General features: G+C 50.6%; 1 protein-coding gene across 2 annotated transcripts in view; it reads right to left on the bottom strand.

The window, feature by feature from the left end:
* The window catches only part of SMC1B (structural maintenance of chromosomes 1B), a 293721-nt gene that overhangs the window by 256363 nt on the left and 12126 nt on the right, over positions 1–25232 (bottom strand). The window contains exon 2 of one of the 2 annotated variants that reach the window (XM_075344204.1): positions 15630–15818. The exons of the other annotated variant lie outside the window; for it this stretch is intronic. Coding sequence (XP_075200319.1) covers positions 15630–15818 — 189 coding nt within the window. The remainder of the gene's footprint in view (positions 1–15629; positions 15819–25232) is intronic. 2 annotated transcript variants of the gene reach the window in all.

Genomic DNA, 25232 nt, shown 5'->3' with positions numbered 1-25232 from the left:
CTGGGATGTGGACTGCGGATATGGTGGACTTGGAGTCCTCCGTCCACTGAAGGATGCGTTGAACCTCCAACATTGCCAGGCGGCTGCGAGTCCCGCCCTGGTGATTGATGTAGGCAACTGCTGTCGCGTTGTCTGACTGGACTCGAATGTGCTTGCCCGCCAACAGGTGGTGAAAGGCTACGAGAGCTAGGAGCACAGCTCTGATTTCCAGCACATTGATCGAGAGGGCTGATTCGGACGAAGTCCAAGTGCCCTGTGCTCGGTGGTGGTGGAGAAATACTGCTCCCCAGCCGGATAGACTGGCATCCGTGGTGAGGATCACCCAGGACGGGGTCAGGAAGGAGCGTCCCTGAGACAGAGAGAGGGGCCGAAGCCACCACTGAAGAGAGCTCCTGGTCTGTGGCGACAGAGCCACCAACCTGTGCAAGGAAGAAGTCCGCTTGTCCCAACAGCGGAGAATGTCCAGCTGCAGAGGACGCAGATGGAACTGGGCAAAGGGAACTGCTTCCATTGACGCCACCATCTGACCCAGCATCTGCATGAGGCGCCTGATGGAATGACGGCGGGGCCTCAGCAGAGAGCGCACCGCCAGATGGAGGGACTGCTGTTTGACTAAGGGCAGCTTGACAAGTGCCGGCAGAGTCTCGAATTGCATCCCTAGGTACGTGAGTTTTTGGGTCGGGGTCAGAGTGGACTTGGGCAGATTGACAAGCCACCCGAATTGAACAAGAGTGGCGAGAGTGAGCGAGACACTCCACTGACAGTCTGCACTGGATGAAGCCTTGACTAGAAGGTCGTCCAGGTAAGGAATCACTGCCAACCCCTGGAGGTGCAGAACCGCAACCACTGCTGCCATGACCTTGGTGAATACTCGAGGGGCCGTGGCTAACCCGAAGGGGAGAGCCACGAATTGGAAATGTTCCTCTCCGATTACAAAACGTAGCCAACGCTGGTGTGAAACTGCAATTGGCACATGCAGATAGGCATCTCTGATGTCGATGGATGCCAGGAAATCTCCTTGGGTCATTGAGGCAATGACTGATCGCAGAGACTCCATGCGAAAATGCCGCACCTGAACATGCTTGTTGAGAAGCTTGAGATCCAGGATGGGCCGGAAGGAACCGTTTTGGGGACTAGGAAGAGATTTGAGTAGAAACCTCTGAACCGTTCCCTGGCGGGAACCGGTACAATTACTCCGTTGGCCTGCAAGGATGCCACGGCCTGAGAGAAGGCGGCGGCCTTGGAGCAGGGAGGAGTTGACAGAAAAAATCTGTTTGGCGGGCTGGAAGAGAATTCTATCTTGTAGCCGTGGGAGATGATATCCCGCACCCACTGATCGGAGACGTGTTGAAACCACACGTCGCCAAAGTGGGAGAGCCTGCCACCGACCAAGGACGTTGCTGGCTCGGCCAGATAGTCAAGAGGAGGCTGCCTTGGTGGCAGCAGCTCCTGCGGACCTTTGTGGATGCGGCTTCTTGCGCCAGGTGGGCTTCTGGTCCTTGGCTGAGTTAGTGGACGAGGCCGAGGGCTTAGAGGACGACCAGTTGGAGGAACGAAAGGAACGAAACCTCGACTGGTTCCTGCCCTGGACAGGTTTCCTGGTTTTAGTCTGTGGCAAGGAAGTACTCTTCCCGCCAGTAGCCTCCTTAGTAATTTCATCCAGTTGTTCACCGAACAGCCTGGACCCAGCAAATGGGAGCCCAGCAAGGTACTTCTTTGAAGGAGCATCTGCCTTCCACTCTCGAAGCCACAAGATCCTGCGGATAGCGAGGGAATTAGCGGAAGCCACCGCAGTGCGGTGAGAAGCCTCCAGCATGGCAGACATGGCGTAGGCTGAAAAGGCTGAAGCCTGGGAAGTTAAGGCAACCAATTCAGGCATAGAGTCCCTAGTGAGGGAATGCATCTCCTCTAGGGAAGCAGAGATGGCTTTGAGAGCCCACACTGCTGCAAAGGATGGGGAGAACGAGGCCCCTGCCGCCTCATAGACAGACTTGGCCAGGAGGTCAACCTGGCGGTCAGTGGGATCCTTAAGTGAGGTGCCATCAGCCATAGATACAACTGTCCGGGCTGAGAGTCTAGACACCGGAGGGTCTACCTTTGGTGAGTGAGCCCACTCCTTGACCACCTCTGGTGGAAAAGGAAAACGGTCATCAGAACCACGCTTTGGGAAGCGTTTGTCAGGACAGGCTCTGGGCTTGGACACAGTGGCCTGAAAACTGGAGTGGTTAAAGAACACACTCCTTGTTCTCTTAGGCGAGGTAAACTGGTGCTTTTCTGCCAGAGAGGGTTGCTCCTCTGATACTGGCGGATTGAGGTCCAGTACAGAATTAATGGACGCAATCAAATCACTAACATCTGCATCCAGGGCCGTATTTGGGGTTTTTGCTGCCCTAGGCACTGTCAGTGGTGGCGCCCCCTTCTGATCAGTCAGATTACGGGTATGTGCACACAGCTTTTTTTTTTTTTTTTTTCAGACAGATCCGCCCTATAACCCGCCCAAAAAACTCAAACTCTAAATATTAAAGAAATGAACTCATACACTGCAGTGTAAAACGACTTGCTGTCCATATGTTCAGTCTTTGGAGTTTTTTTTTAAGCGCGTCAGGTTTCCTCAGACATGAAGCGGCTGACAGTGACCGGTCCATTATATGGCGCCTACTGCTTGGATGCCGCTTACTAGTTGTGACCGGCCATTATATGGCGGCTGCTGCTTGGATGCCGCTTACTAGTTCATTTAAAAAATAAGTAAAATCCCGTAGCTAAAAGATGTTGGAAAAAACAACCAAGAAGCCACAGCAAAAAAAAAAAAAAATATTTGCTTCAGGATAAAATGATGACTGTCCTTAAGTGTTTTCTGTCTGAATAATTCCGGGGGTTCACAGACATCTACAAGACGTGTGCACATTCCCTGATAGAGCCCAGAGCCTTCAGATAGTAGTTAAGACCTCCATACACATTAACCTAAAGTTGTCTAAACCCGCCAATATCGACAGGTTCTGCAGATAGCCCAATGTGAATGGGGGCTCTAACTTCTGATTGTGAGGGGAATAAGGATCCAGCATGTCCAATTACGGAGTGTAGATCCTATTATCCTCTAAATGATAAGCTGCTGCCGGAGATGTCCAGCAGCGGCTCTAATAAAGAACACAGAAACACTTGGCAGAATGAGTGCTCCTGTATATGGGACAGCCGAGCAAGATAGCTGCCGGCCTAAAAATCAGACTATAGTGTATGGGGGCTTTAGTCTATTACTTATTCGGCTGACAGACATGCAGATAGCTGTATTTTTAGTCCAGCACGCTGACCCTATGTTTTAGGATCAAGACTGATAAGGTAAAGATTACAACAGCCACATGACTATCACCAGAACCACCATCAGTACAGTAATACATAACTAAAACCACACTACATACAAGAATACGTAACCAAAACCACAGTTAGTACAGTAATACATCAACAGAACTACTGTCAATACAGTAATATCACCAAAACCACCCTAAATACAATAATACATCACCAAACCCACCCTGAAGACAATACATCGCCAAAACCACCATCAGTACATTAATACATTGCCAACTTCACACAGCAATCAAGTGCAGTGTCAGGTTAGACCCATATACATCTATGTATTGCATTAATGTACAACTCTCAGTATGTCCTTAACAATGGTAAGGAGATCCTGGTAGTTGTTACCAGCCATCATTAGACTGTGGACCATATAAGAACCACAATACTGATTAGTCCCAGGCAGTAGACTTAACTTTTGGACGAGATCTTATAGGTTTAGGTCCATTAATTCTGAGGAGATTAGTAGGGCAGAGGTGGGCTCAGTAGGGAGAAGGGGCATCATGGGGTGGGACTTGAGACCCCCACCAATTGCTCAAAAGACCTCTTAAGTGCACAGCTCAGGAGACAGGACTATGAAATTTTACTCCCGGAATCCATTCTGTCTGCATGTTCGGGTTCTGGGAAACACTCGGGGCCACGGTAGTCGGACCCCCAGCGATTGGAAAGTTATTGCCCATCCCAAGGATAGGGGGTAAGTTCCCAATGTGAGAAAACCCCTTTAAAGCAGCATTCACACTGCAGCCAAAGATGGGAACCTGATTTATCTAAACAGTGTCCATCACCCGATGCACGAGCAAAAAACTTTCATTCGTCAGGTGAGATGATTTTTAAGCTGACTTAAAGGGAATCTGTCACCCCAAAATGACACCTAGACTGCGGAAATATTTATATGGGGGACATGATCTGTGGAGAAATAAACTCACCCATATAGTTCAGCTTAAAAGGAACTGGTCACAACCTTTAATATTAAACTGCTCCATTGTCTTGTTAGTCAGAAAATGTGCATCACTTAACGTTGCGTCACTAACAAGAGGGGGGGGGGGGGAGTTTAAAATTGAAAAAGGGTGTAACAGGTTCCCTTTAATATTCACTGAAAAAGCCACATTTGATATGAAAATGAGGACATTTCTGCGCGGCCTAAGCCTGGTGCACCGATACCACCGAATATAGGAAAATACTAGCCAGGCCTGTGTCTTGATTAATAGTGATCCATTGGTGAGAGTGAGCACCGTAACACCAGATCTCCTGTCTGCACCGCACCCAACACTGCGGCACCCTCCAAGCGTCAGTGCGGGTGTGCACACAACACAGGAGGAGCACAGCGGCACACTCCAAGCGTCAGTGCATGTGTGCATCCAACACAGGAGGAGCACAGCGGCACACTCCAAGCGTCAGTGCGGGTGTGCACACAACACAGGAGGAGCACAGCGGCACCCTCCAAGCGTCAGTGCGGGTGTGCACACAACACAGGAGGAGCACAGCGGCACACTCCAAGCGTCAGTGCGGGTATGCACACAACACAGGAGGAGTACAGTGAGGAGGGGGACACGGCGCTGTGATGTGCTGTCTGCTCACTTCAACAACCTTCCTCATTGAATCGGCAGTCAAATACAGGCAGCAACCAGGTGTCAGAACGTACCTGCATCACACTGCAGACGCACCCACGTGGACACTGCAGTCACACTGCAGACGCACCCACGTGGACACTGCAGTCACATTGCAGACGCACCCACGTGGACACTGCAGTCACACTGCAGACGCACCCACGTGGACACTGCAGTCACATTGCAGACGCACCCACGTGGACACTGCAGTCACATTGCAGACGCACCCACGTGGACACTGCAGTCCCATTGCAGACGCACCCACGTGGACACTGCAGTCCCATTGCAGACGCACCCACGCGGACACTGCAGTCACATTGCAGGCGCACCCACGCGGACACTGCAGTCACATTGCAGGCGCACCCACGCGGACACTGCAGTCACATTGCAGGCGCACCCACGCGGACACTGCAGTCACATTGCAGGCGCACCCACGCGGACACTGCAGTCACATTGCAGGCGCACCCACGCGGACACTGCAGTCACATTGCAGGCGCACCCACGCGGACACTGCAGTCACATTGCAGGCGCACCCAAGCGGACACTGCAGTCACATTGCAGGCGCACCCACGCGGACACTGCAGTCACATTGCACGCGGACACTGCAGTCACATTGCACGCGGACACTGCAGTCACATTGCACGCGGACACTGCAGTCACATTGCATGCGGACACTGCAGTCACATTGCACGCGGACACTGCAGTCACATTGCACGCGCACCCACGCGGACACTGCAGTCACATTGCATGCGGACACTGCAGTCACATTGCATGCGGACCCACGCGGACACTGCAGTCACATTGCATGCGGACACTGCAGTCACATTGCATGCGGACCCACGCGGACACTGCAGTCACATTGCATGCACACCCACACGGACACTGCAGTCACATTGCATGCACACCCACGCGGACACTGCAGTCACATTGCAGGCGCACCCATGCAGACACTGCAGTCACATTGCACGCGGACACTGCAGTCACATTGCACGCGCACCCACGCGGACACTGCAGTCACATTGCATGCGGACACTGCAGTCACATTGCATGCGGACCCACGCGGACACTGCAGTCACATTGCATGCGGACTCTGCAGTCACACCCACGCGGACACTGCAGTCACACCCACGCGGACACTGCAGGCGCACCCACGCGGACACTGCAGTCACACTGCAGGCGCACCCACACTGACACTTGGAGTGCTACTCTGCTCCTCCAGTGTCAGGACACGTCCAGAAATGCTAAGTGATTTTAGACAGCACTGACTCTCACCTAAGGACGAGGGACTGTCTTTAATATGCAAATAGGACGGTGCACATCTGCACCAAGACACCGGCCGCACCAGGGGGGACAGAACAGTCTGCATATATATAATAAAATATTAAGTTAAAACTGTACATGCCAGAGCGACGTCCCCTGTATAAATGGGTATGCAGATTAATTGGCATTTTGGGAGTAAAAGTAAAATGTCATCGCTCTTAGCAACACATTGTCCTGCGTCTCCCAAGACTCCCCTCTTGTCTGGTCTGCTGCAGCACATACTGCAATGGTGCCCGTATAGGGAATCTGTCACCAGGTTTTGCTCCCCCATCTGAGAGCAGTATAATGTAGAGACAGAGCCCCTGATTCCAGCAATGTGTCACTTACTGAGCTGTTTGCTGTCATTTTCTCTGCTGCAGATCTCGCAGTTATTCAGAGCTCATGAATATGCTGGACTACCTGCAGCACACCAAGTAGTCCTGTAATGATAACTACTGCTGATTAAACAGTGATGTTATCAAAACTACACTATGCAGCCCAGTAAGTGACAACACTGGAATCAGGATCTCTGCCCCTATATTATGCTGCTCTCAAATTAGGTGGCAAAAATCTGGTGACAGACTCATAATTCTCCTCACTAAAGAGTAACCACCCTAAGTAAGCCCAAGGCTGTGCCCAAGAATAAGTAATTGCCCATCACTGAGCTCACAGCACAAAGAATGACCCCACACCGCGTCACTTATAGTATACAGCCTCCACATTCTCTCCTATAACATTTCCACTACACTGCCCCCTCAAATGAAAACCCCCACTGTCCTCCCCACTGAATTATACCCTCCAGACCTTCCTCACTTATGAACTATGACCTCCACTGTCCCCACCTCTCCATGCAGCCCCCACTTCACTGCCCCCCTCATGATGTCCCCCCTCTATAATGAGCCTTATGCTTCGCATTCTGTATACCCAGCCCTTCCAGGCTCCTAACTGAGCGCTCCCCATGCTGCCCCTTCTCCATATCAAGCCCCCTCCATACCAAGCCCACCATGGTTCCCCTTCCATACAGAGTACCCCCTGTGCTACCCCATTCTCCATACCATGCCTCCCCCCATGCTACCCCATTCTCCATACCATGCCTCCCCCCATGCTACCCCATTCTCCATACCATGCCTCCCCCCATGCTACCCCATTCTCCATACCATGCCTCCCCCCATGCTACCCCATTCTCCATACCATGCCTCTCATTCTCCATACTGTAACTCCCATTTGCTATACTGTCCACCACCCTCCCTCCCTCATTTTCCCTCCCCCCCCATTTTCCCATTCTGCTCCATCCCCCATGCTGCGCCCCCACGTCATGCTCCATCCCCATGTTGCGCCCCCACATCATGCTTCATCCCCCCATCCTCCATGTTGCGCCCCCACATCATGCTTCATCCCCCCCATCCTCCATGTTGCGCCCCCACATCATGCTTCATCCCCCCCATCCTCCATGTTGCGCCCCCACATCATGCTTCATCCCCCCATCCTCCATGTTGCGCCCCCACATCATGCTTCATCCCCCCCCATCCTCCATGTTGCGCCCCCACATCATGTTTCATCCCCCCCATCCTCCATGTTGCGCCCCCACATCATGCTTCATCCCCCCCATCCTCCATGTTGCTCCCCCACATCATGCTTCATCCCCCCATCCCCCATGCTGCGCCCCCACGTCATGCTCCATCCCCATGTTGCGCCCCATCATGCTTCATCCCCCCATCCTCCATGTTGCGCCCCCACATCATGCTTCATCCCCCCCATCCTCCATGTTGCGCCCCCACATCATGCTTCATCCCCCCCCATCCTCCATGTTGCGCCCCCACATCATGCTTCACCCCCCCCCCATCCTCCATGTTGCGCCCCCACATCATGCTTCATCCCCCCCATCCTCCATGCTGCACCCCCACATCATGCTTCATCCCCCCCATCCTCCATGCTGCGCCCCCACATCATGCTTCATCCCCCCCATCCTCCATGCTGCGCCCCCACATCATGCTTCATCCCCCCCATCCTCCATGCTGCGCCCCCACATCATGCTGCATCCCCCCCATCCTCCATGTTGCGCCCCCACATCATGCTGCATCCCCCCCATCCTCCATGTTGCACCCCCACATCATGTTGCACCCCCACATCATGCTGCATCCCCCCCATCCTCCATGTTGCACCCCCACATCATGCTGCATCCCCCCCATCCTCCATGTTGCACCCCCACATCATGCTGCATCCCCCCCATCCTCCATGTTGCGCCCCCACATCATGCTGCATCCCCCCCATCCTCCATGTTGCGCCCCCATATCATGTTCCATCCCCCCATCCTCCATGTTGCGCCCCCATATCATGTTCCATCCCCCCATCCTCCATGTTGCGCCCCCATATCATGTTCCATCCCCCCATCCTCCATGTTGCGCCCCCATATCATGTTCCATCCCCCCATCCTCCATGTTGCGCCCCCATATCATGTTCCATCCCCCCATCCTCCATGTTGCGCCCCCATATCATGTTCCATCCCCCCATCCTCCATGTTGCGCCCCCATATCATGTTCCATCCCCCCATCCTCCATGTTGCGCCCCCATATCATGTTCCATCCCCCCATCCTCCATGTTGCGCCCCCATATCATGTTCCATCCCCCCATCCTCCATGTTGCGCCCCCATATCATGTTCCATCCCCCATCCTCCATGTTGCGCCCCCCCCCCGGGTTGCTTGTTCGGCGCTGTCTTCGGCTGTAAAGCGCTTACCTGCTCCAGGCGGCATCTCCGGCGGCTGCACCTCCCGTTCTCCGCGGTGGCGGCGGCGGCAGGATCTCACATCTTCCTCGGCGGCGGCTCCATGTCCCGTCCTCCTCTGCGCGGCGCTGCCTCACGCTCCTGTGACCTCTGCACAGTGAGCGCACGGCAGCACGTCGGGGCGGGGAGCTGATTACAGCTCCTCTGACCCCGGAAGTAAGTGCCGGCACGCTCAGTTTCATTTATATTCGCGTGTTATAGACGCGACTATAAATGACTGTGCGCCCCCTCCCTCCTCCAAAAAGGCGCCGGATTTAATAAAGAGTTTGTAGGAGGGAGGAAGATTTAAAAAAAAAAATTTTTTTTTTTTTTTTTTAAATTTTGGTTTGGGCGCCGCCCCCCTGGAAGGCGCCGCCCTAGGCACGTGCCCTCAAGTGCCTAATGGCAAATACGGCCTTGTCTGCATCACCCTCGGTCAGATCAATGGGGCACATGGAGGTAGCGTCCGAGCCCCCAGTAAAGACATCCTCCTCATCCTGCGAGTCAGCTCGTGAATCGGAGCCGCGGGACGAGGAAGGAGAGGGGACCCTGCGTCTCCTTTTAGGAGGACGGGGTCTGGGAGCAGATGAAGAATCCTCTGTGAGCTCTGCAGAGCGAGCCGAAGCAGCAGAGGCGCCCTGAGAAGGGGGCTGATGCATGCTCAGCAGAGTCCGGGACAACTCTCCCATGGAGTCGGCAAAGGACTGGGAGATAGACTTAGAAAACAATTCTATCCAAGCCGGGGGTTCAGCCACCGGGGCCGGAGCAGCCGGAGGAACCACTGGGGAGACTCCAGGCTGAGGCACCACCATGTTAGAGCAGGCATCACAATGTGGATATGTGCTCGGTTCAGGCAGTACGAGCTTACATGCAGTGCATATTGAGTACAGCCTTGCTCCTAGTGTGAGACATGCTGCTGAGGTGGGGGCTCTGCAGTAAAGAACACACTCCTTCAGAATGACCCCCAGAGAGTGTATAAGAAGGTCCACAACCAGAGGTTGTGGCTTACCAGACCGTTTGTGTGCCCTCCGGATCCCACAGCTCGGACCCCCAGACAGGTTGCAGAGATGCAGCAGCCAGCGCCGATCAGTGTGAGAACGCTGATAAAATGGCGCCGGAGCGAGGAGAGGGGGCGGGGCCTAGTCCAAGAGCGGGAACCAGAGGGCCAAGGAGATATACAGGGGAGGGAAACATCTCTTCAGAGAGGAGTGTCCTCCCCTGTGCCGAACGGCCGGTGGGCGGCGCCGCACTGTCCCTCTGCATGACTGACATGCAGGGGCAGTGAAAACGAAACTAGGCCGCAGCCGAAGCCGGGGCCTAAATTTTACAATGCGGCCGGCGCGCAGGCACCCTCGGCGCGGTTCTCAGGTGAAAACCAGAGAACCGGCCGGAAATGTCACAAAAGTAAACTGACACACTCTCCCCAACAATAAAGATGCAAGGGACCCCCTGACAATAACGTCTCAAATACTTAGCTTGTGAGACGCAGGGCCAGGTCCCTGAGGGATGAGTGCTCCGTCCGGCAGGCTCCTGAAAGGGCTGCGGATGGAGACCGGTCTCCTGCAAAGTAGTGAGAACCGTGCTGGCTCCCACTTCAAGCCAGAGCCCGAGGGATGGTGAAGGAGCGCGGCATGTAAGGCTCCAGCCTTGAAATCAACCTTAACAACACCGCCGACACAGTGGGGTGAGAAGGGACATGCCGGGGGTCCAGCTTGGACCCGCTTTTCTTCAAACTCTTTAAAATCAAAAATCAGATGAGAATGCATGTGTGGATGTGTGCCTCCTGAACACAAAGCATTGAACTGGCTATATTTGGTTATCCAGGGGGTGTATATGCTCGGAGGGAGGAGCTACACTTTTTAGTGTAGTACTTTGTGTCCTCCGGAGGCAGAAGCTATACACCCATGGTCTGGGTCTCCCATAGGAACGATGAAGAAACTACCCAAATATTCACCGCAGAAGGTCATTCCTTACGATACACAGGGAAATTGTGACAATGGACGCCAGCCTTCTCGGCTGGGGAGCAGTGTTTCACAGTTATTCAGTTCAGGGTCGCTAGAAAGTTCAAGAATCATCTCTTCCCATCAACATTCTGGAACGCAGAGCTCCATTTCTTGCTCTGTCATTGGCAGGACCTTTTCTCGGACCATTCAATCCGGATTCAGTGCGACAATGCCACAGCCATGGCATACAGTAACCACCAAAGTGGAACCAGGAGCAAGACAGTCATATCAGCGGTAGCCCGCATCGTATCATGGGCCAAACAGAGCACTCCGGCAATCTCAGCAGTGCACATCTCCGGAGAGGACAACTGGGCTGCCGACTCTCTAAGCTATGAAGGCTTCTTAGCGGACGAGTGGCTCTGAATCCCGGAGTTTTCTACCAGATCTGTTGGAGATGGCGCACATTTGACATTGACCTCAAGGTGTCCAGAACAAACAACCAGGTCCCGTAACATTCTCACACTCGACGTCAATGCTCTGGCAATTCCATGTTCCAGTTCTTCCTTCTATCTCTTTCCTTCCCTGCCTCTGATCTCTAGGGTTATCAAGAAGGTCAAGGTGGAAATGGCAGTCATCCTCATAACTCCATCTTAGCCTAGAAGAACATGGTACGCAAAGATAATCTTCTTGTAGGCATCAATTGGAAGTTTCCAGATCTTCTTTTCCAGGGTCCCCTCTTCCACCAGAATTCACAGTCTCTTTATTTACCACCATGGCTGTTGAAGTCGCAGCTTTAAACACAGGTGGTTTTCCGATAAGGTCATTCAGACCAAGATCAAGGCGAGGGAACTGGACATGTTTGGTATTGCCGTAGTCGTACTGATGAGGAGAATCATCTTACTAGGACACAATGAACGCCGTAAAAACAATTCCCCTCCAAAAAATGTCAGAATTGCATGAGGTTTTGGGGTTTTTTTTTCACAATTTCACAGCACTCTGATTCCCCCCCCCCATTTTCCAGTACATTATGTGGTAAAATAAATGATGTCAATCAAAAGTACAACTCTTCCGCAAAAAACAAGCTCTGATATGTCTATGTGGACAGACAAACAAAAAAAAAAAAAAAGCTTTGGCTCTGGGAAGAAAAACAAATGAAAAGCAAAAACGTAAATTGGGAAGGGGTTAAAGACTGAAGAAAGTGGCATGAACATTAAATCAGCGGATGGAGACGAGGAGGCTCCTCCAGCCATGCATTTCCTCGGCAGTGCCAACTGTGGGGCAAATCTAGTATTGTTGGGGAAGACCTCCAGGGGGTCTCGCTCAGGGTCTCAGAGGAGGATTCCAAATCAGAACTGCGCAGATGTATATGAATCAGGAGAAATGACCACACAGAGACATGTCTCTGTCCGGGAGAAGCTCAATGATCTTCTGACCCTTGTATTAAACACATAGCATATACAGTACAGACTAAAAGTTTGGACACACCTTCTCATCTCTAGAACAACTGTTAAGAGGAGACTTTGTGCAGCAGCCTTCATGGTAAAATAGCTGCTAGGAAACCATTGCTAAGGACAGGCAACAAGTAGAAGAGACTTGTTTGGGCTAAAGAACACAAGGAATGGACATTAGACCAGTGGAAATCTGTGCTTTGGTCTGATGAGTCCAAATTTGAGATCTTTGGATCCAACCACCGTTTCTTTGTAGAAGAGGTGAACGGATGGACTCTATATGGCTGGTTCCCACCGTGAAGCATGGAGGAGGAGGTGTGATGGTGTGGGGGGGCTTTGCTGGTGACACTGTGTGGGTTTTATTCAAAATTGAAGGCATACAGAACCAGCATGGCTACCACAGCATCTTGCAGCGGCGTGCTATTCCATCCGGTTTGCGTTTAGTTGGACCATCATTTATTTTTCAACAGGACAATGACCCCAAACACACCTCCAGGCTGTGTAAGGGCTATTTGACTAAGAAGGAGAGTCATGGGGTGCTACGCCAGATGACCTGGTCTCCACAGTCACCAGACCTGAACCCAATCGAGATGGTTTGGGGTGAGCTGGACCTCAGAGTGAAGGCAAAAGGGCCAACAAGTGCTAAGCATCTCTGAGAACTCCTTCAAGACTGTTGGAAAACCATTTCCGGTGACTACCTCTTGAAGCTCATCAAGAGAATGCCAAGAGTGTGCAAAGCAGTAATCAAAGCAAAAGGTGGCTACTTTGAAGAACCTAGAATATAAGACATATTTTCAGTTTTTTCACACTTTTTTAAGTATTTCATTCCACGTTTTCATTCATAGTTTTGATGCCTTAAACGTGAATCTACAATTTTTAGAGTCATGAAAATAAAGAAAACTCTTTGAATGAGAAGGTGTGTCCAAACCTTTGGTCTGTACTGTATATACAGCTTACTCAATATATCCACGTTATCTATTAACCAACCATCTAGCCGGGCATAGTTCATTTCTTGTCCGAACAGCCTTAGCAACATTCGTTCGTAAAACATTCAAGTGTGTTTAGACATAGATGAGAGTCTATGAATGGAACAATGTCAGTTACTTATTCACTTCTATTCATGAATGTCAGTTAGCCATCTGAAACCACAGATACCGTATTTTTCGGACCATAAGATGCACTTTTTTCCCCCCAAATGTTGGGGGAAAGTTGGGGGTGCGTCTTATGGTCTGACTATAGGGCTGCGGCCGGGAATGAGGGTGCTGCGGTGGAGCGGGTCATCGGGGGCACGAGCAGGCTGTAGCAGCGCCTGCCGTGACCACGCGGGCCCGCTCATTACATATGTACGCCCATCCTCCCGCCCATTTCTCAGCGCAGAAGCCGAAGATAGGTGGGCGGGAGGACGAGCGGGGACGCGCGCATAGTAAAGAAACGGTCCGCATAATTACCCCTGGCAATTACAGCCTGGAGTGATCATGTGCGGCTGTATTCACTGCTCCCCGCGCATCATCATCAGCGCGGGGTGCAGTGAATCAGTGTACTCACCCATCCCCGTGTGTGGAGCCGTCCCCCTGCAGCATGCGATGTCTTCCTGTATGTGCCGGTCAGCTGATCTGTGCTGATCAGCTGATCGGCATAGACAGGAAGACATCGCGATGCTGCAGGGGGACGGCTCCACACACACAGGTCAGCGGCGCAGAGAGGAAGATGATCGGTGCTGCATGGAGTGAGGAAAAAGTGAGTATAAACGTTTATTTTTTTTCTCTGTGCTATAGGATACAGGCCATATACCCGGATGGTATATGAGCACGATGGGGGCATATAGCAGGATGAGAGTATATGAGCAGGATGGATGGGGGGTATATGAACAGGATGGGGGTATATGAACAGGATGGGGTATATGAACAGGATGGGGGTATATGAACAGGATGGGGGTATATGAACAGGATGGGGGTACATGAACAGGATGGGGGTATATGAACAGGATGGGGGTATATGAACAGGATGGGGTATATGAACAGGATGGGAGAATATGAACAGGATGGGAGTATATGAACAGGATGGGAGTATATGAGCAGGATGGGAGAATATGAGCAAGATGGATGGAGGGTATATGAACAGTATGGGGGTATATGAACAGTATGGGGGTATATGAACAGTATGGGGGTATATGAACAGGATGGTGGTATATGAACAGGATGGTGGTATATGAACAGGATGGGGGAATATGAGCAGGATAGGGGAATATGAGCAGGATAGGGGAATATGAGCAGGATAGGGGTATATGAGCAGGATAGGGGTATATGAGCAGGATAGGGGTATATGAGCAGGATAGGGGTATATGAGCAGGATAGGGGTATATGAGCAGGATAGGGGGTAAATGAGCAGGATGGGGGGTAAATGAGCAGGATGGGGGGTAAATGAGCAGGATGGGGGTAAATGAGCAGGATGGGGGTAAATGAGCAGGATGGGGGTATATGAGCAGGATGGGGGTATATGAGCAGGATGGGGGTATATGAGCAGGATGGGGGTATATGAGCAGGATGGGGGTATATGAGCAGGATAGGGGTATATGAGCAGGATAGGGGTATAAGAGCAGGATAGGGGTATAAGAGCAGGATAGGGGTATATGAGCAGGATAGGGGTATATGAGCAGGATAGGGGTATATGAGCAGGATAGGGGTATATGAGCAGGATAGGGGTATATGAGCAGGATAGGGGTATATGAGCAGGATAGGGGTATATGAGCAGGATGGGGGTTTATAGCAAAATCATATACAAGGCAGGAGGATCATTACCAGGATGGGGTACCTTAGTAGAGCATTTGGGGAAATTACCCCCATAATAGTGTCAGATCCTCGCCCCATAACAGTGTGTCATGACCACATTTTTTTGCTTAAAGTTTTATTTTCCTCCTCTAAAACCAGGGTGCGTCTTATAGTCCGAAAAATACGGTAAGTATCTCTTCCATTCATGAATGTCAGTTACTCATTCATGAACTAAAACGTATTCTACGTAGCCCTGAGCATAATTTGTTTTGGTTATACATTATGTTAATATTTCAATTAGTTATATATGGAGAAGCAATACATAAAGCATTCCAAAAGACAGATTATCTTAATATTATACTGGACAAACGATTCATAGCCTAGGCCTTCACAGTATTACATCCAAATGTCCTGACACTGCATACGGGGTTGTTTCCGCTTGCACCCTCCATACCTGCAATAATCCTAGAGAAGGTCTTTTCCTCGCCGTTCTCCTCGCAGTAGACAAGGTGCACGCCACCAGTGGTGGACACCGGGCAGCCCATGTTGGCTCCGTGGATCAGCTCTCGGACGCTCCTCACCCTCAGGTTGGCCGTTCTTTCTCCAATTACAAAACTGATGGCGTCCATTAAATTAGATTTTCCTGAATAGATCAAATACTGTTTATTACTTCAACTACAAACCAACAACAATTGCCTTTTTATTAAATTAGGACATCCATGAACAAACAGCGGTGTCAGGAACGGACTCCAACTCAACATAACAGGGGGTTTGCTCAGATTAAATTTTGGGCAGAGAATGGGTGAAAAAATAAAAAATCCTGTCCCCTGGCAATCTGTCCTGCAGAGGGACGTGACCGCTGCAGCCAATCCACAGCAACAAAATACAAATTGAATTACTGGGAAAATTAAGCCAATCATCCATAAAATACAAAAAATATATTTGCTGCAGAATTGTTATTTTATTTTTTGATATTGCATTGTTGCATCCCACTGGTATTTCTCTTCGAAATTTAGGAATAAATTGATAACGGAGTGTTACAATTTGGTTGTGACCCTACAGTCTGGTATGGTCAGTACTAATTGGACAATGTCAGACTGAACCCCTCCTCCGCCCCACATGGCAACACCAAGATGTCAATTTATGCATAAATATCCAGGAATAACAGAGAAACGGCACATTGCAAAAATTTAAGTAAATATGATTCAGCATTGTTAAAGGGAATCCATCACCAGGTGTTTGCCACCTAATCTGAGAGCAGTATAATGTAGAGAAAGAGACCCTGATTCCAGCAATGTGCCACTTACTGAGTTGTTTAGTGTAGTTTTGGTAAAATTACTGTTTAATCAGCAGGAGATTATCATTACAGGACTATTTGGTGTGCTGCCGGTAGTCCAGCAAATTCATGAGCTCTGTATAACTGCTAGATCTGCAGCAGGGAAAACATTGACTTTAGCAAACAGCAGACAGCTCAGTAAGTGACATCGCTGGAATCAGGGTCTCTGTCTCTACATTATGTTGCTCTCAGATGGTGGAGCAAAAACCTGGGGACAGATTCCCTTTAACACTAGAACTACTGAGGTAGTCATTTTGACTACTTTGCACTATGTATTTCTATATAGGTGTCACGAGTCCAGTATTTCTAGTGTTAAATATGGGAAATAGAATAATTTTTGCATGGGTTTCCTCCCACACGCCAAACACATACTTGATAAAGAATTTGGATTGTGAACCCCAATAGTGAAAATATATATATATATATATATATATATATATATATATATATATTATATATATATATATATATATGTATGAAGGGAATTTTGTTTACTTACCGTAAATTCCTTTTCTTCTAGCTCCTATTGGGAGACCCAGACAATTGGGTGTATAGCTTCTGCCTCCGGAGGCCACACAAAGTATTACACTTTAAAAAGTGTAACCCCTCCCCTCTGCCTATACACCCTCCCGTGCATCACGGGCTCCTCAGTTTTGGTGCAAAAGCAGGAAGGAGGAAACTTATAAATTGGTCTAAGGTAAATTCAATCCGAAGGATGTTCGGAGAACTGAAAACCATGAACCAAAAGAACAATTCAACATGAACAACATGTGTACACAAAAGAACAACCAGCCCGAAGGGCACAGGGGCGGGTGCTGGGTCTCCCAATAGGAGCTAGAAGAAAAGGAATTTACGGTAAGTAAACAAAACTCCCTTTTTCTTTGTCGCTCCATTGGGAGACCCAGACAATTGGGACGTCCAAGAGCAGTCCCTGGGTGGGTAAAAGAATACCTCGATAAAAAGAGCCGAAAACGGCCCCCTCTTACAGGTGGGCGACTGCCGCCTGAAGGACTCGCCTACCTAGACTGGCGTCTGCCGAAGCATAGGTATGCACCTGATAGTGTTTCGTGAAAGTGTGCAGACTAGACCAGGTAGCTGCCTGACACACCTGCTGAGCCGTCGCCCGGTGCCGCAATGCCCAGGACGCACCCACGGCTCTGGTAGAATGGGCTTTCAGCCCTGAAGGAAGCGGAAGCCCCGAAGAACGGTAAGCTTCAAGAATCGGTTCCTTGATCCACCGAGCCAAGGTTGACTTGGAAGCCTGCAAACCCTTACGCCGGCCAGCGACAAGGACAAAGAGCGCATCTGAACGGCGCAGGGGCGCCGTGCGAGACACGTAGAACCGGAGTGCTCTCACTAGATCTAATGAGTGCAAATCCTTTTCACATTGGTGAATTGGATTAGGGCAAAATGAAGGTAAGGAGATATCCTGATTGAGATGAAAAGGAGATACCACCTTAGGGAGAAATTCCGGGACCGGACGCAGAACCACCTTATCCTGGTGAAAAACCAGGAAGGGGGCTTTGCATGACAGCGCTGCCAGCTCCGACACTCTTCGGAGTGATGTAACTGCCACTAGAAATGCCACCTTCTGCGAAAGACGTGATAAAGAGACATCCCGCAGCGGCTCGAAAGGTGGTTTCTGAAGAGCCGTTAGCACCCTGTTAAGGTCCCAGGGTTCCAGCGGGCGCTTGTAAGGTGGGACTATGTGGCAAACTCCCTGTAGGAACGTGCGGACCTGCGGAAGCCTGGCCAGGCGCTTTTGAAAAAATACTGAGAGCGCCGATACTTGTCCCTTGAGAGAGCCGAGTGACAAACCCTTGTCCATTCCGGATTGAAGGAATGAAAGAAAAATGGGTAAGGCAAAAGGCCAGGGAGCAAAACCATTATCAGAGCACCAGGATAAGAAGATCCTCCAAGACCTGTAATAGATCTTGGCGGACGTTGGCTTCCTGGCTTGTCTCATGGTGGCAATGACATCCTGAGATAACCCTGATGACGCTAGGAGCCAGGACTCAATGGCCACCCAGTCAGGTTGAGGGCCGCAGAATTCAGATGGAAAAACGGCCCTTGTGACAGGAAGTCTGGGCGGTCTGGAAGCGCCCACGGTTGACCCACCGTGAGATGCCACAGATCCGGCTACCACGACCGCCTCGGCCAGTCTGGAGCGACGAGAATGGCGCGACGGCAGTCGGATCTGATCTTGCGTAGTACTCTGGGCAGCATCGCCAGAGGGGGAAACACATAAGGCAGTCGAAACTGCGACCAATCCTGAACTAATGCGTCCACCGCCAGAGCTCTGTGATCCTGAGACCGTGCCATGAAGGCCGGGACCTTGTTGTTGTGTCGTGACGCCATAAGATCGACGTCCGGCGTTCCCCAGCGGCGACAGATCTCTCGAAACACGTCTGGGTGAAGAGACCATTCCCCCGCGTCCATGCCCTGACGACTGAGAAAATCTGCTTCCCAATTTTCCACGCCCGGGATGTAAACTGCGGAGATCGTAGAGGCTGTGGCTTCCACCCACTGCAGAATCCGCCGAACTTCCTGGAAGGCCTGACGACTTCGCGTGCCGCCCTGATGGTTGATGTATGCGATGGCAGTGGCGTTGTCCGACTGTATACGGATCTGTCTGCCCTCCAGCCACCGATGGAAGGCCAATAAGGCTAGATACATTGCCCTTATCTCCAGAACATTGATCTGAAGGGAGGACTCTACCGGAGTCCAGGTTCCCTGAGCCCTGTGGTGGAGGAAAACCGCTCCCCACCCTGACAGGCTCGCGTCCGTGGTGACCACAGCCCAGGTTGGGGGTAGGAAGGATTTTCCTTGCGATAGAGAATTGGGAAGGAGCCACCACTGAAGAGACGTCTTGGTTGCAAGGGACAGAGAGACGTTCCTGTCTAGGGAAGTCGACCTCCTGTCCCATTTGCGGAGAATGTCCCATTGGAGTGGCCGCAGATGGAATTGCGCGAACGGCACTGCCTCCATCGCTGCCACCATCTTCCCCAGGAAGTGCATGAGGCGCCTCAAGGGGTATGAGTGACTCCGAAGGAGAGATTGCACCCCTGCTTGTAGAGAAAGCTGTTTGTCCCGCGGTAGCTTGACTACCGCTGACTGAGTATGAAACTCCATCCCGAGGTAAGTCAGTGATTGGGTCGGTGTCAACTGGGATTTGGGGAAGTTGATTATCCACCCGAACCGCTGGAGAGTCGCCAGAGCGACTGTAAGGCTGTCTTGACACGCCACCCGAGAAGGTGCCCTGACTAGGAGATCGTCTAAGTAGGGAATCACCGAGTGGCCCTGAGAGTGAAGGACCGCCACAACGGATGCCATAACTTTGGTGAACACCCGTGGGGCTGTCGCCAGGCCGAATGGCAATGCCACGAACTGAAGGTGTTCGTCCCCGATGGCAAAACGCAAGAAGCGTTGATGTTCGGGTGCGATCGGCACATGGAGATAAGCATCCTTGATGTCGATCGATGCTAGGAAGTCTCCTTGTGACATCGAGGCGATGACCGAGCGGAGAGATTCCATCCGAAACCGTCTGGTGCTCACATGTCTGTTGAGCAGATTGAGGTCCAGGACGGGGCGGAAAGATCCGTCCTTCTTTGGCACCACGAACAAGTTGGAGTAAAAGCCGCGACCTTGTTCCTGAGGGGGAACAGGGATCACAACTCCCTCTGTCTTCAGAGTGTCCACTGCCTGAAAAAGTGCGTCGGCCCGAGCGGGGGGCGGAGAGGTTCTGAAGAACCGAGTCTGAGGACGAGAGCTGAACTCTATCCTGTAACCGTGAGACAGAATGTCTCTCACCCATCGGTCTTGAACGTGTGGCCACCAGGCGTCGCAAAAGCGGGAGAGCCTGCCACCGACCGAGGATGCGGTTCGGGGATGCCGAGAGTCATGAGGAGGCCGCCTTGGAGGCAGTGCCTCCGGCGGCCTTTTGGGGGCGTGACTTAGACCGCCACGCATAGGAGTTCCTCTGGCCTTTCTCCGGCCTGCTGGATGAAGAGGATTGGGGCTTGGCGGAGGGACGAAAGGACCGAAACCTCGATTGGACTTTCCGTTGCTGAGGTCTCTTAGGTTTGGACTGGGGTAAGGAAGAGTCCTTTCACTTGGATTCCTTAATAATCTCATCCAATCGTTCGCCAAACAATCGGTCGCCAGAAAACGGCAAACCGGTTAAGAACCTCTTGGAGGCCGAGTCTGCCTTCCATTCGCGCAGCCACATGGCCCTGCGGACTGCCACAGAATTAGCGGATGCCACCGCTGTACGGCTAGCAGAGTCTAAGACTGCGTTCATGGCGTAGGAAGAAAAAGCTGACGCTTGAGAAGTCAGAGACGCAACCTGCGGAGCAGAATTACGTGTGACAGCATTAATCTCAGCCAGACAAGCTGAGATAGCTTGGAGTGCCCACACGGCTGCAAAAGCCGGGGCAAAAGCCGCGCCCGTGGCTTCATAGATGGATTTCACCAGGAGCTCTATCTGCCTGTCAGTGGCATCCTTTAGCGATGAGCCATCTGCAACCGATACCACAGATCTAGCCGCTAATCTAGAGACTGGAGGATCCACCTTGGGACACTGAGCCCAACCCTTAACGACTTCAGAGGGGAAGGGGTAACGCGTGTCAGTGAGGCGCTTAGTAAAGCGCTTGTCCGGAACCGCTCTAGGCTTCTGGACAGCATCTCTGAAGTTAGAGTGATCGAAAAACGCACTGCGTGTACGTTTGGGGAACCGAAACTGGTGTTTCTCCTGCTGAGAAGCCGACTCCTCTACAGGTGGCGGCGGGGGAGACAGATCTAACACCTGGTTGATGGACGAGATAAGATCATTTACTAAGGCGTCCCCTTCAGGTGTATCAAGATTGAGTGCAACGTCAGGTTCAGAGCCCTGAGCTGCGACGTCCGCCTCGTCCTCCAGAGAGTCCTCGAGCTGGGAACCCGAACAGCGTGAAGAGGTCGGGGAAGATTCCCAGCGGGCCCGCTTAGTCTGTCTGGGACTGTGTTCCGGGCAGGATTCCTCCGCGTGGGACCTAGGGCCCAACCTGGGAGCGCGCTGCGGCGCGGAGCGAGAGGGGCCTGGAGGCGACGAGCTAGCCTGTGTAAGGACCGGTCTGGCCTGCAAAGCTTCCAGCAGCCTGGCAGACCATTTGTCCATAGACTGAGCCATGGATTATGAAAGTGACTCAGAGAGTTTCTCAGCAAACGTAGCAAACTCTGTCCCTGCCGCCTGGACAGGGGGAGCAGGTGGGTCTACATGAGCCGAGGGGTCCACTAGTGACCTAGGCTCCGGCTGAGCAAGCGAAACAGGGGTCGAGCATTGCTCACAGTGAGGGTAGGTGGAACCCGCAGGTAACATAGCCCTACAAGAGGTACAGGTCGCAAAAAAACCCTGTGCCTTAGCACCTTTGCTCCTTGTGGACGACATGCTGTTGTGTCCTAGGAGAGTGATCACTGAGGGTATATGGGAAGGGGTATACAGCCCGACCGAACAGAAATATGCATATAAACACGTATCTATTCCGGCACCCTGGGGGGGACCAGCACCGGGTGACCGGTGTGTCTTACCGACCGCTAAAAAGCGGGGTGTGTGTCCTCCAGATTCCCTGCCTTAGGTCTCCCAGAGCTGCAGAGCTCTTCTCAGATAATCCTCCACCGGCAGAATGCCAAAAAACATGGCTGCCGGAGCTCTCAGGGGAGGAGTGGAGCCGTGGGCGGTGCTAGAAAAGTGCGGGAATCTGGGGTCCCCACAGTGATCAGTGAGGGGGGAGGACACATCCAGGATGCTCCTGCCCTCACAGCCGACATCAGGCTGGCCGTCCCGCCCTTACCCCTGACAGGCAGGTCCGGGGGCGGGATTTTTGCTACTAGGCCGCGATGAAGCCGGGGACTAAATTTAAAACCGCGGCCGACAAGCAGGCGCGGTCGGCGCGGAAGTCCCCCGGTCTTCACAAATCAGCAGCTGCTGCAGCGTCCAGGAAGCAGGTGCTCCATGCACAGTCCCCATGGGGACACAGAGTACCTTATAGATGCAGGGCCCGGTCCCTGAGGATAAATAGACTCCTGTCCAGCAGATTCCCACAGGGGCTGCGGAGGGAGCCCGGTCCCAGTGAATGGATGACCGGTCAGGATCCCACTTCTCCCAGAGCCACTAAGGGATGGTGAAGGAAAACGGCATGAGGCTCCGGCCTTTGTACCCGCAATGGGTACCTCAACCTTAACAGCACCGCCGACATAGTGGGGTGAGAAGGGAACATGCCGGGGGCCCCGTGGGGGTCCTCTTTTCTTCCAACCGATATAACTAATCTGAGAATGCATGAGTGGATGTGTGCCTCCTTCCACACAAAGCATAAAACTGAGGAGCCCGTGATGCACGGGAGGGTGTATAGGCAGAGGGGAGGGGTTACACTTTTAAAGTGTAATACTTTGTGTGGCCTCCGGAGGCAGAAGCTATACACCCAATTGTCTGGGTCTCCCAATGGAGCGACAAAGAAATATATATTATTATTATTATTATTATTATTAACAAAAAGTGAAAGTGCTGACACATTAATTCCATTTTTTTTTTGCCAAAAAGTCATTTTCTGTCCTTTTAAACAGATCTGACTCTAATTTTTTATTTTTTGTGAAATGTTGTAGAATTTTCATTCTTCACCTTTGCGTCGCACGTTAGTGCTTAAATGCGCAGACAGATTTCATACTCTACCAGGATACTGAAAAATTCCGCGACATTTCGGAAAGTCACAAATGATGAATCGGCTAAAAATTTCCAATTCATGAAAATGGCGCCCACGTCATCGAACAAAAGAAAAACACAAAACAGAGACAAATAATAGCTTGCTGCCATGCTGTTCTCATCGGTGTCCATTGTAGCGGATATGATGCAGTGTGCTGCAGGTTTTCAACATATTTGCAACGGATATGCATTAATTCACTATCAAGTGGGTGGGAATTTGCATCCCTGCCACGCTACCCCACAGTCTGAATTGGCTGGACCACCCCTTTAATAGGACTCTCCTTTTCTTAAAGGGGATGTCCATTACATATTATGATTTAAAAAAAACAACAAACAAGCTTTGTGCGGTGTGAGGAAGGCCTTGAAATAAAGAGATTTGTTCCCACTGGACTCCTGCTCCTTCTCTCCATCGCTGATCTCACTTCCTCTCAGCCAATAGAAGCAACAAGACCGATGGAGGACACAGGCAGTGATGTGGAGGAGTCGCTGTGCTACTGTTGTTCCATCGACACACCTATGATGCTGATTGTTTCCCATTAGTGATGAGTGACGTGCCTGTCCCTACTCGTTACTCAATCGAACATTGGATTTTAAAAAATGCTCGATTTACCAATTGACTTCCCTTATACTCAGTACTTGAGTCATGAAGGAAAGAAGGAAAGACGGAAAGAAGAAGAAGAAGAAGGAAAGACGGAAAGAAGAAGAAGAAGGAAAGACGGAAAGAAGAAGAAGGAAAGACGGAAAGAAGAAGAAGAAGGAAAGACGGAAAGAAGAAGAAGAAGAAGAAGAAGAAGAAGGAAAGACGGAAAAAAGAAGAAGAAGAAGAAGAAGAAGGAAAGACGGAAAGAAGAAGAAGAAGAAGAAGAAGAAGAAGAAGAAGAAGAAAAGACGGAAAGAAGAAGAAGAAGAAGAAGAAGAAGAAGAAGAAAAGACGGAAAGAAGAAGAAGAAGAAGAAGAAGAAGAAGAAAAGACGGAAAGAAGAAGAAGAAGAAGAAGAAGGAAAGACGGAAAGAAGAAGAAGAAGAAGAAGAAGGAAAGACGGAAAGAAGAAGAAGAAAAGACGGAAAGAAGAAGAAGAAGAAAAGACGGAAAGAAGAAGAAGAAGAAAAGACGGAAAGAAGAAGAAGAAGAAGAAGAAGAAAAGACGGAAAGAAGAAGAAGAAGAAGAAGAAGAAGAAGAAGAAGAAGAAGAAGAAGAAGAAAAGACGGAAAGAAGAAGAAGAAGAAGAAGAAGAAGAAGAAGAAGAAGAAGAAAAGACGGAAAGAAGAAGAAGAAGAAGAAGAAAAGACGGAAAGAAGAAGAAGAAGAAGAAGAAGAAGAAGAAGGAAAGACGGAAAGAAGAAGAAGAAGAAGAAGGAAAGACGGAAAGAAGAAGAAGGAAAGACGGAAAGAAGAAGAAGGAAAGACGGAAAGAAGAAGGAAAGACGGAAAGAAGAAGAAAAAGGAAAGACGGAAAGAAGAAGAAAAAGGAAAGACGGAAAGAAGAAGAAAAAGGAAAGACGGAAAGAAGAAGAAAAAGGAAAGACGGAAAGAAGAAGAAAAAGGAAAGACGGAAAGAAGAAGAAGAAGGAAAGACGGAAAGAAGAAGAAGGAAAGACGGAAAGAAGAAGAAGGAAAGACGGAAAGAAGAAGAAAAGGAAAGACGGAAAGAAGAAGAAGAAGAAGAAGAAGAAGAAGAAGAAGAAGAAGAAGAAGAAGAAGAAGAAGAGACGGAAAGAAGAAGAAGAAGAAGAAGAAGAAGAAGAAGAAGAAGAAGAAAAGACGGAAAGAAGAAGAAGAAGAAGAAGAAGAAGAAAAGACGGAAAGAAGAAGAAGAAGAAGAAGAAAAGACGGAAAGAAGAAGAAGAAGAAGAAGAAGAAGAAGAAGAAGAAGAAGAAGAAGAAGAAGAAGAAGAAGAAGGAAAGACGGAAAGAAGAAGAAGGAAAGACAGAAAGAAGAAAAAGGAAAGACGGAAAGACAGAAAGAAGAAAAAGGAAAGACGGAAA

The sequence above is a fragment of the Anomaloglossus baeobatrachus genome, chromosome 4 (assembly GCF_048569485.1).
Source record: "Anomaloglossus baeobatrachus isolate aAnoBae1 chromosome 4, aAnoBae1.hap1, whole genome shotgun sequence".
Classification (NCBI taxonomy): Eukaryota; Metazoa; Chordata; class Amphibia; order Anura; family Aromobatidae; genus Anomaloglossus; species Anomaloglossus baeobatrachus.
The sequence above is the reverse complement of the archived record's forward strand: the minus strand, read 5'-3'. Positions and strand labels throughout refer to the sequence as shown.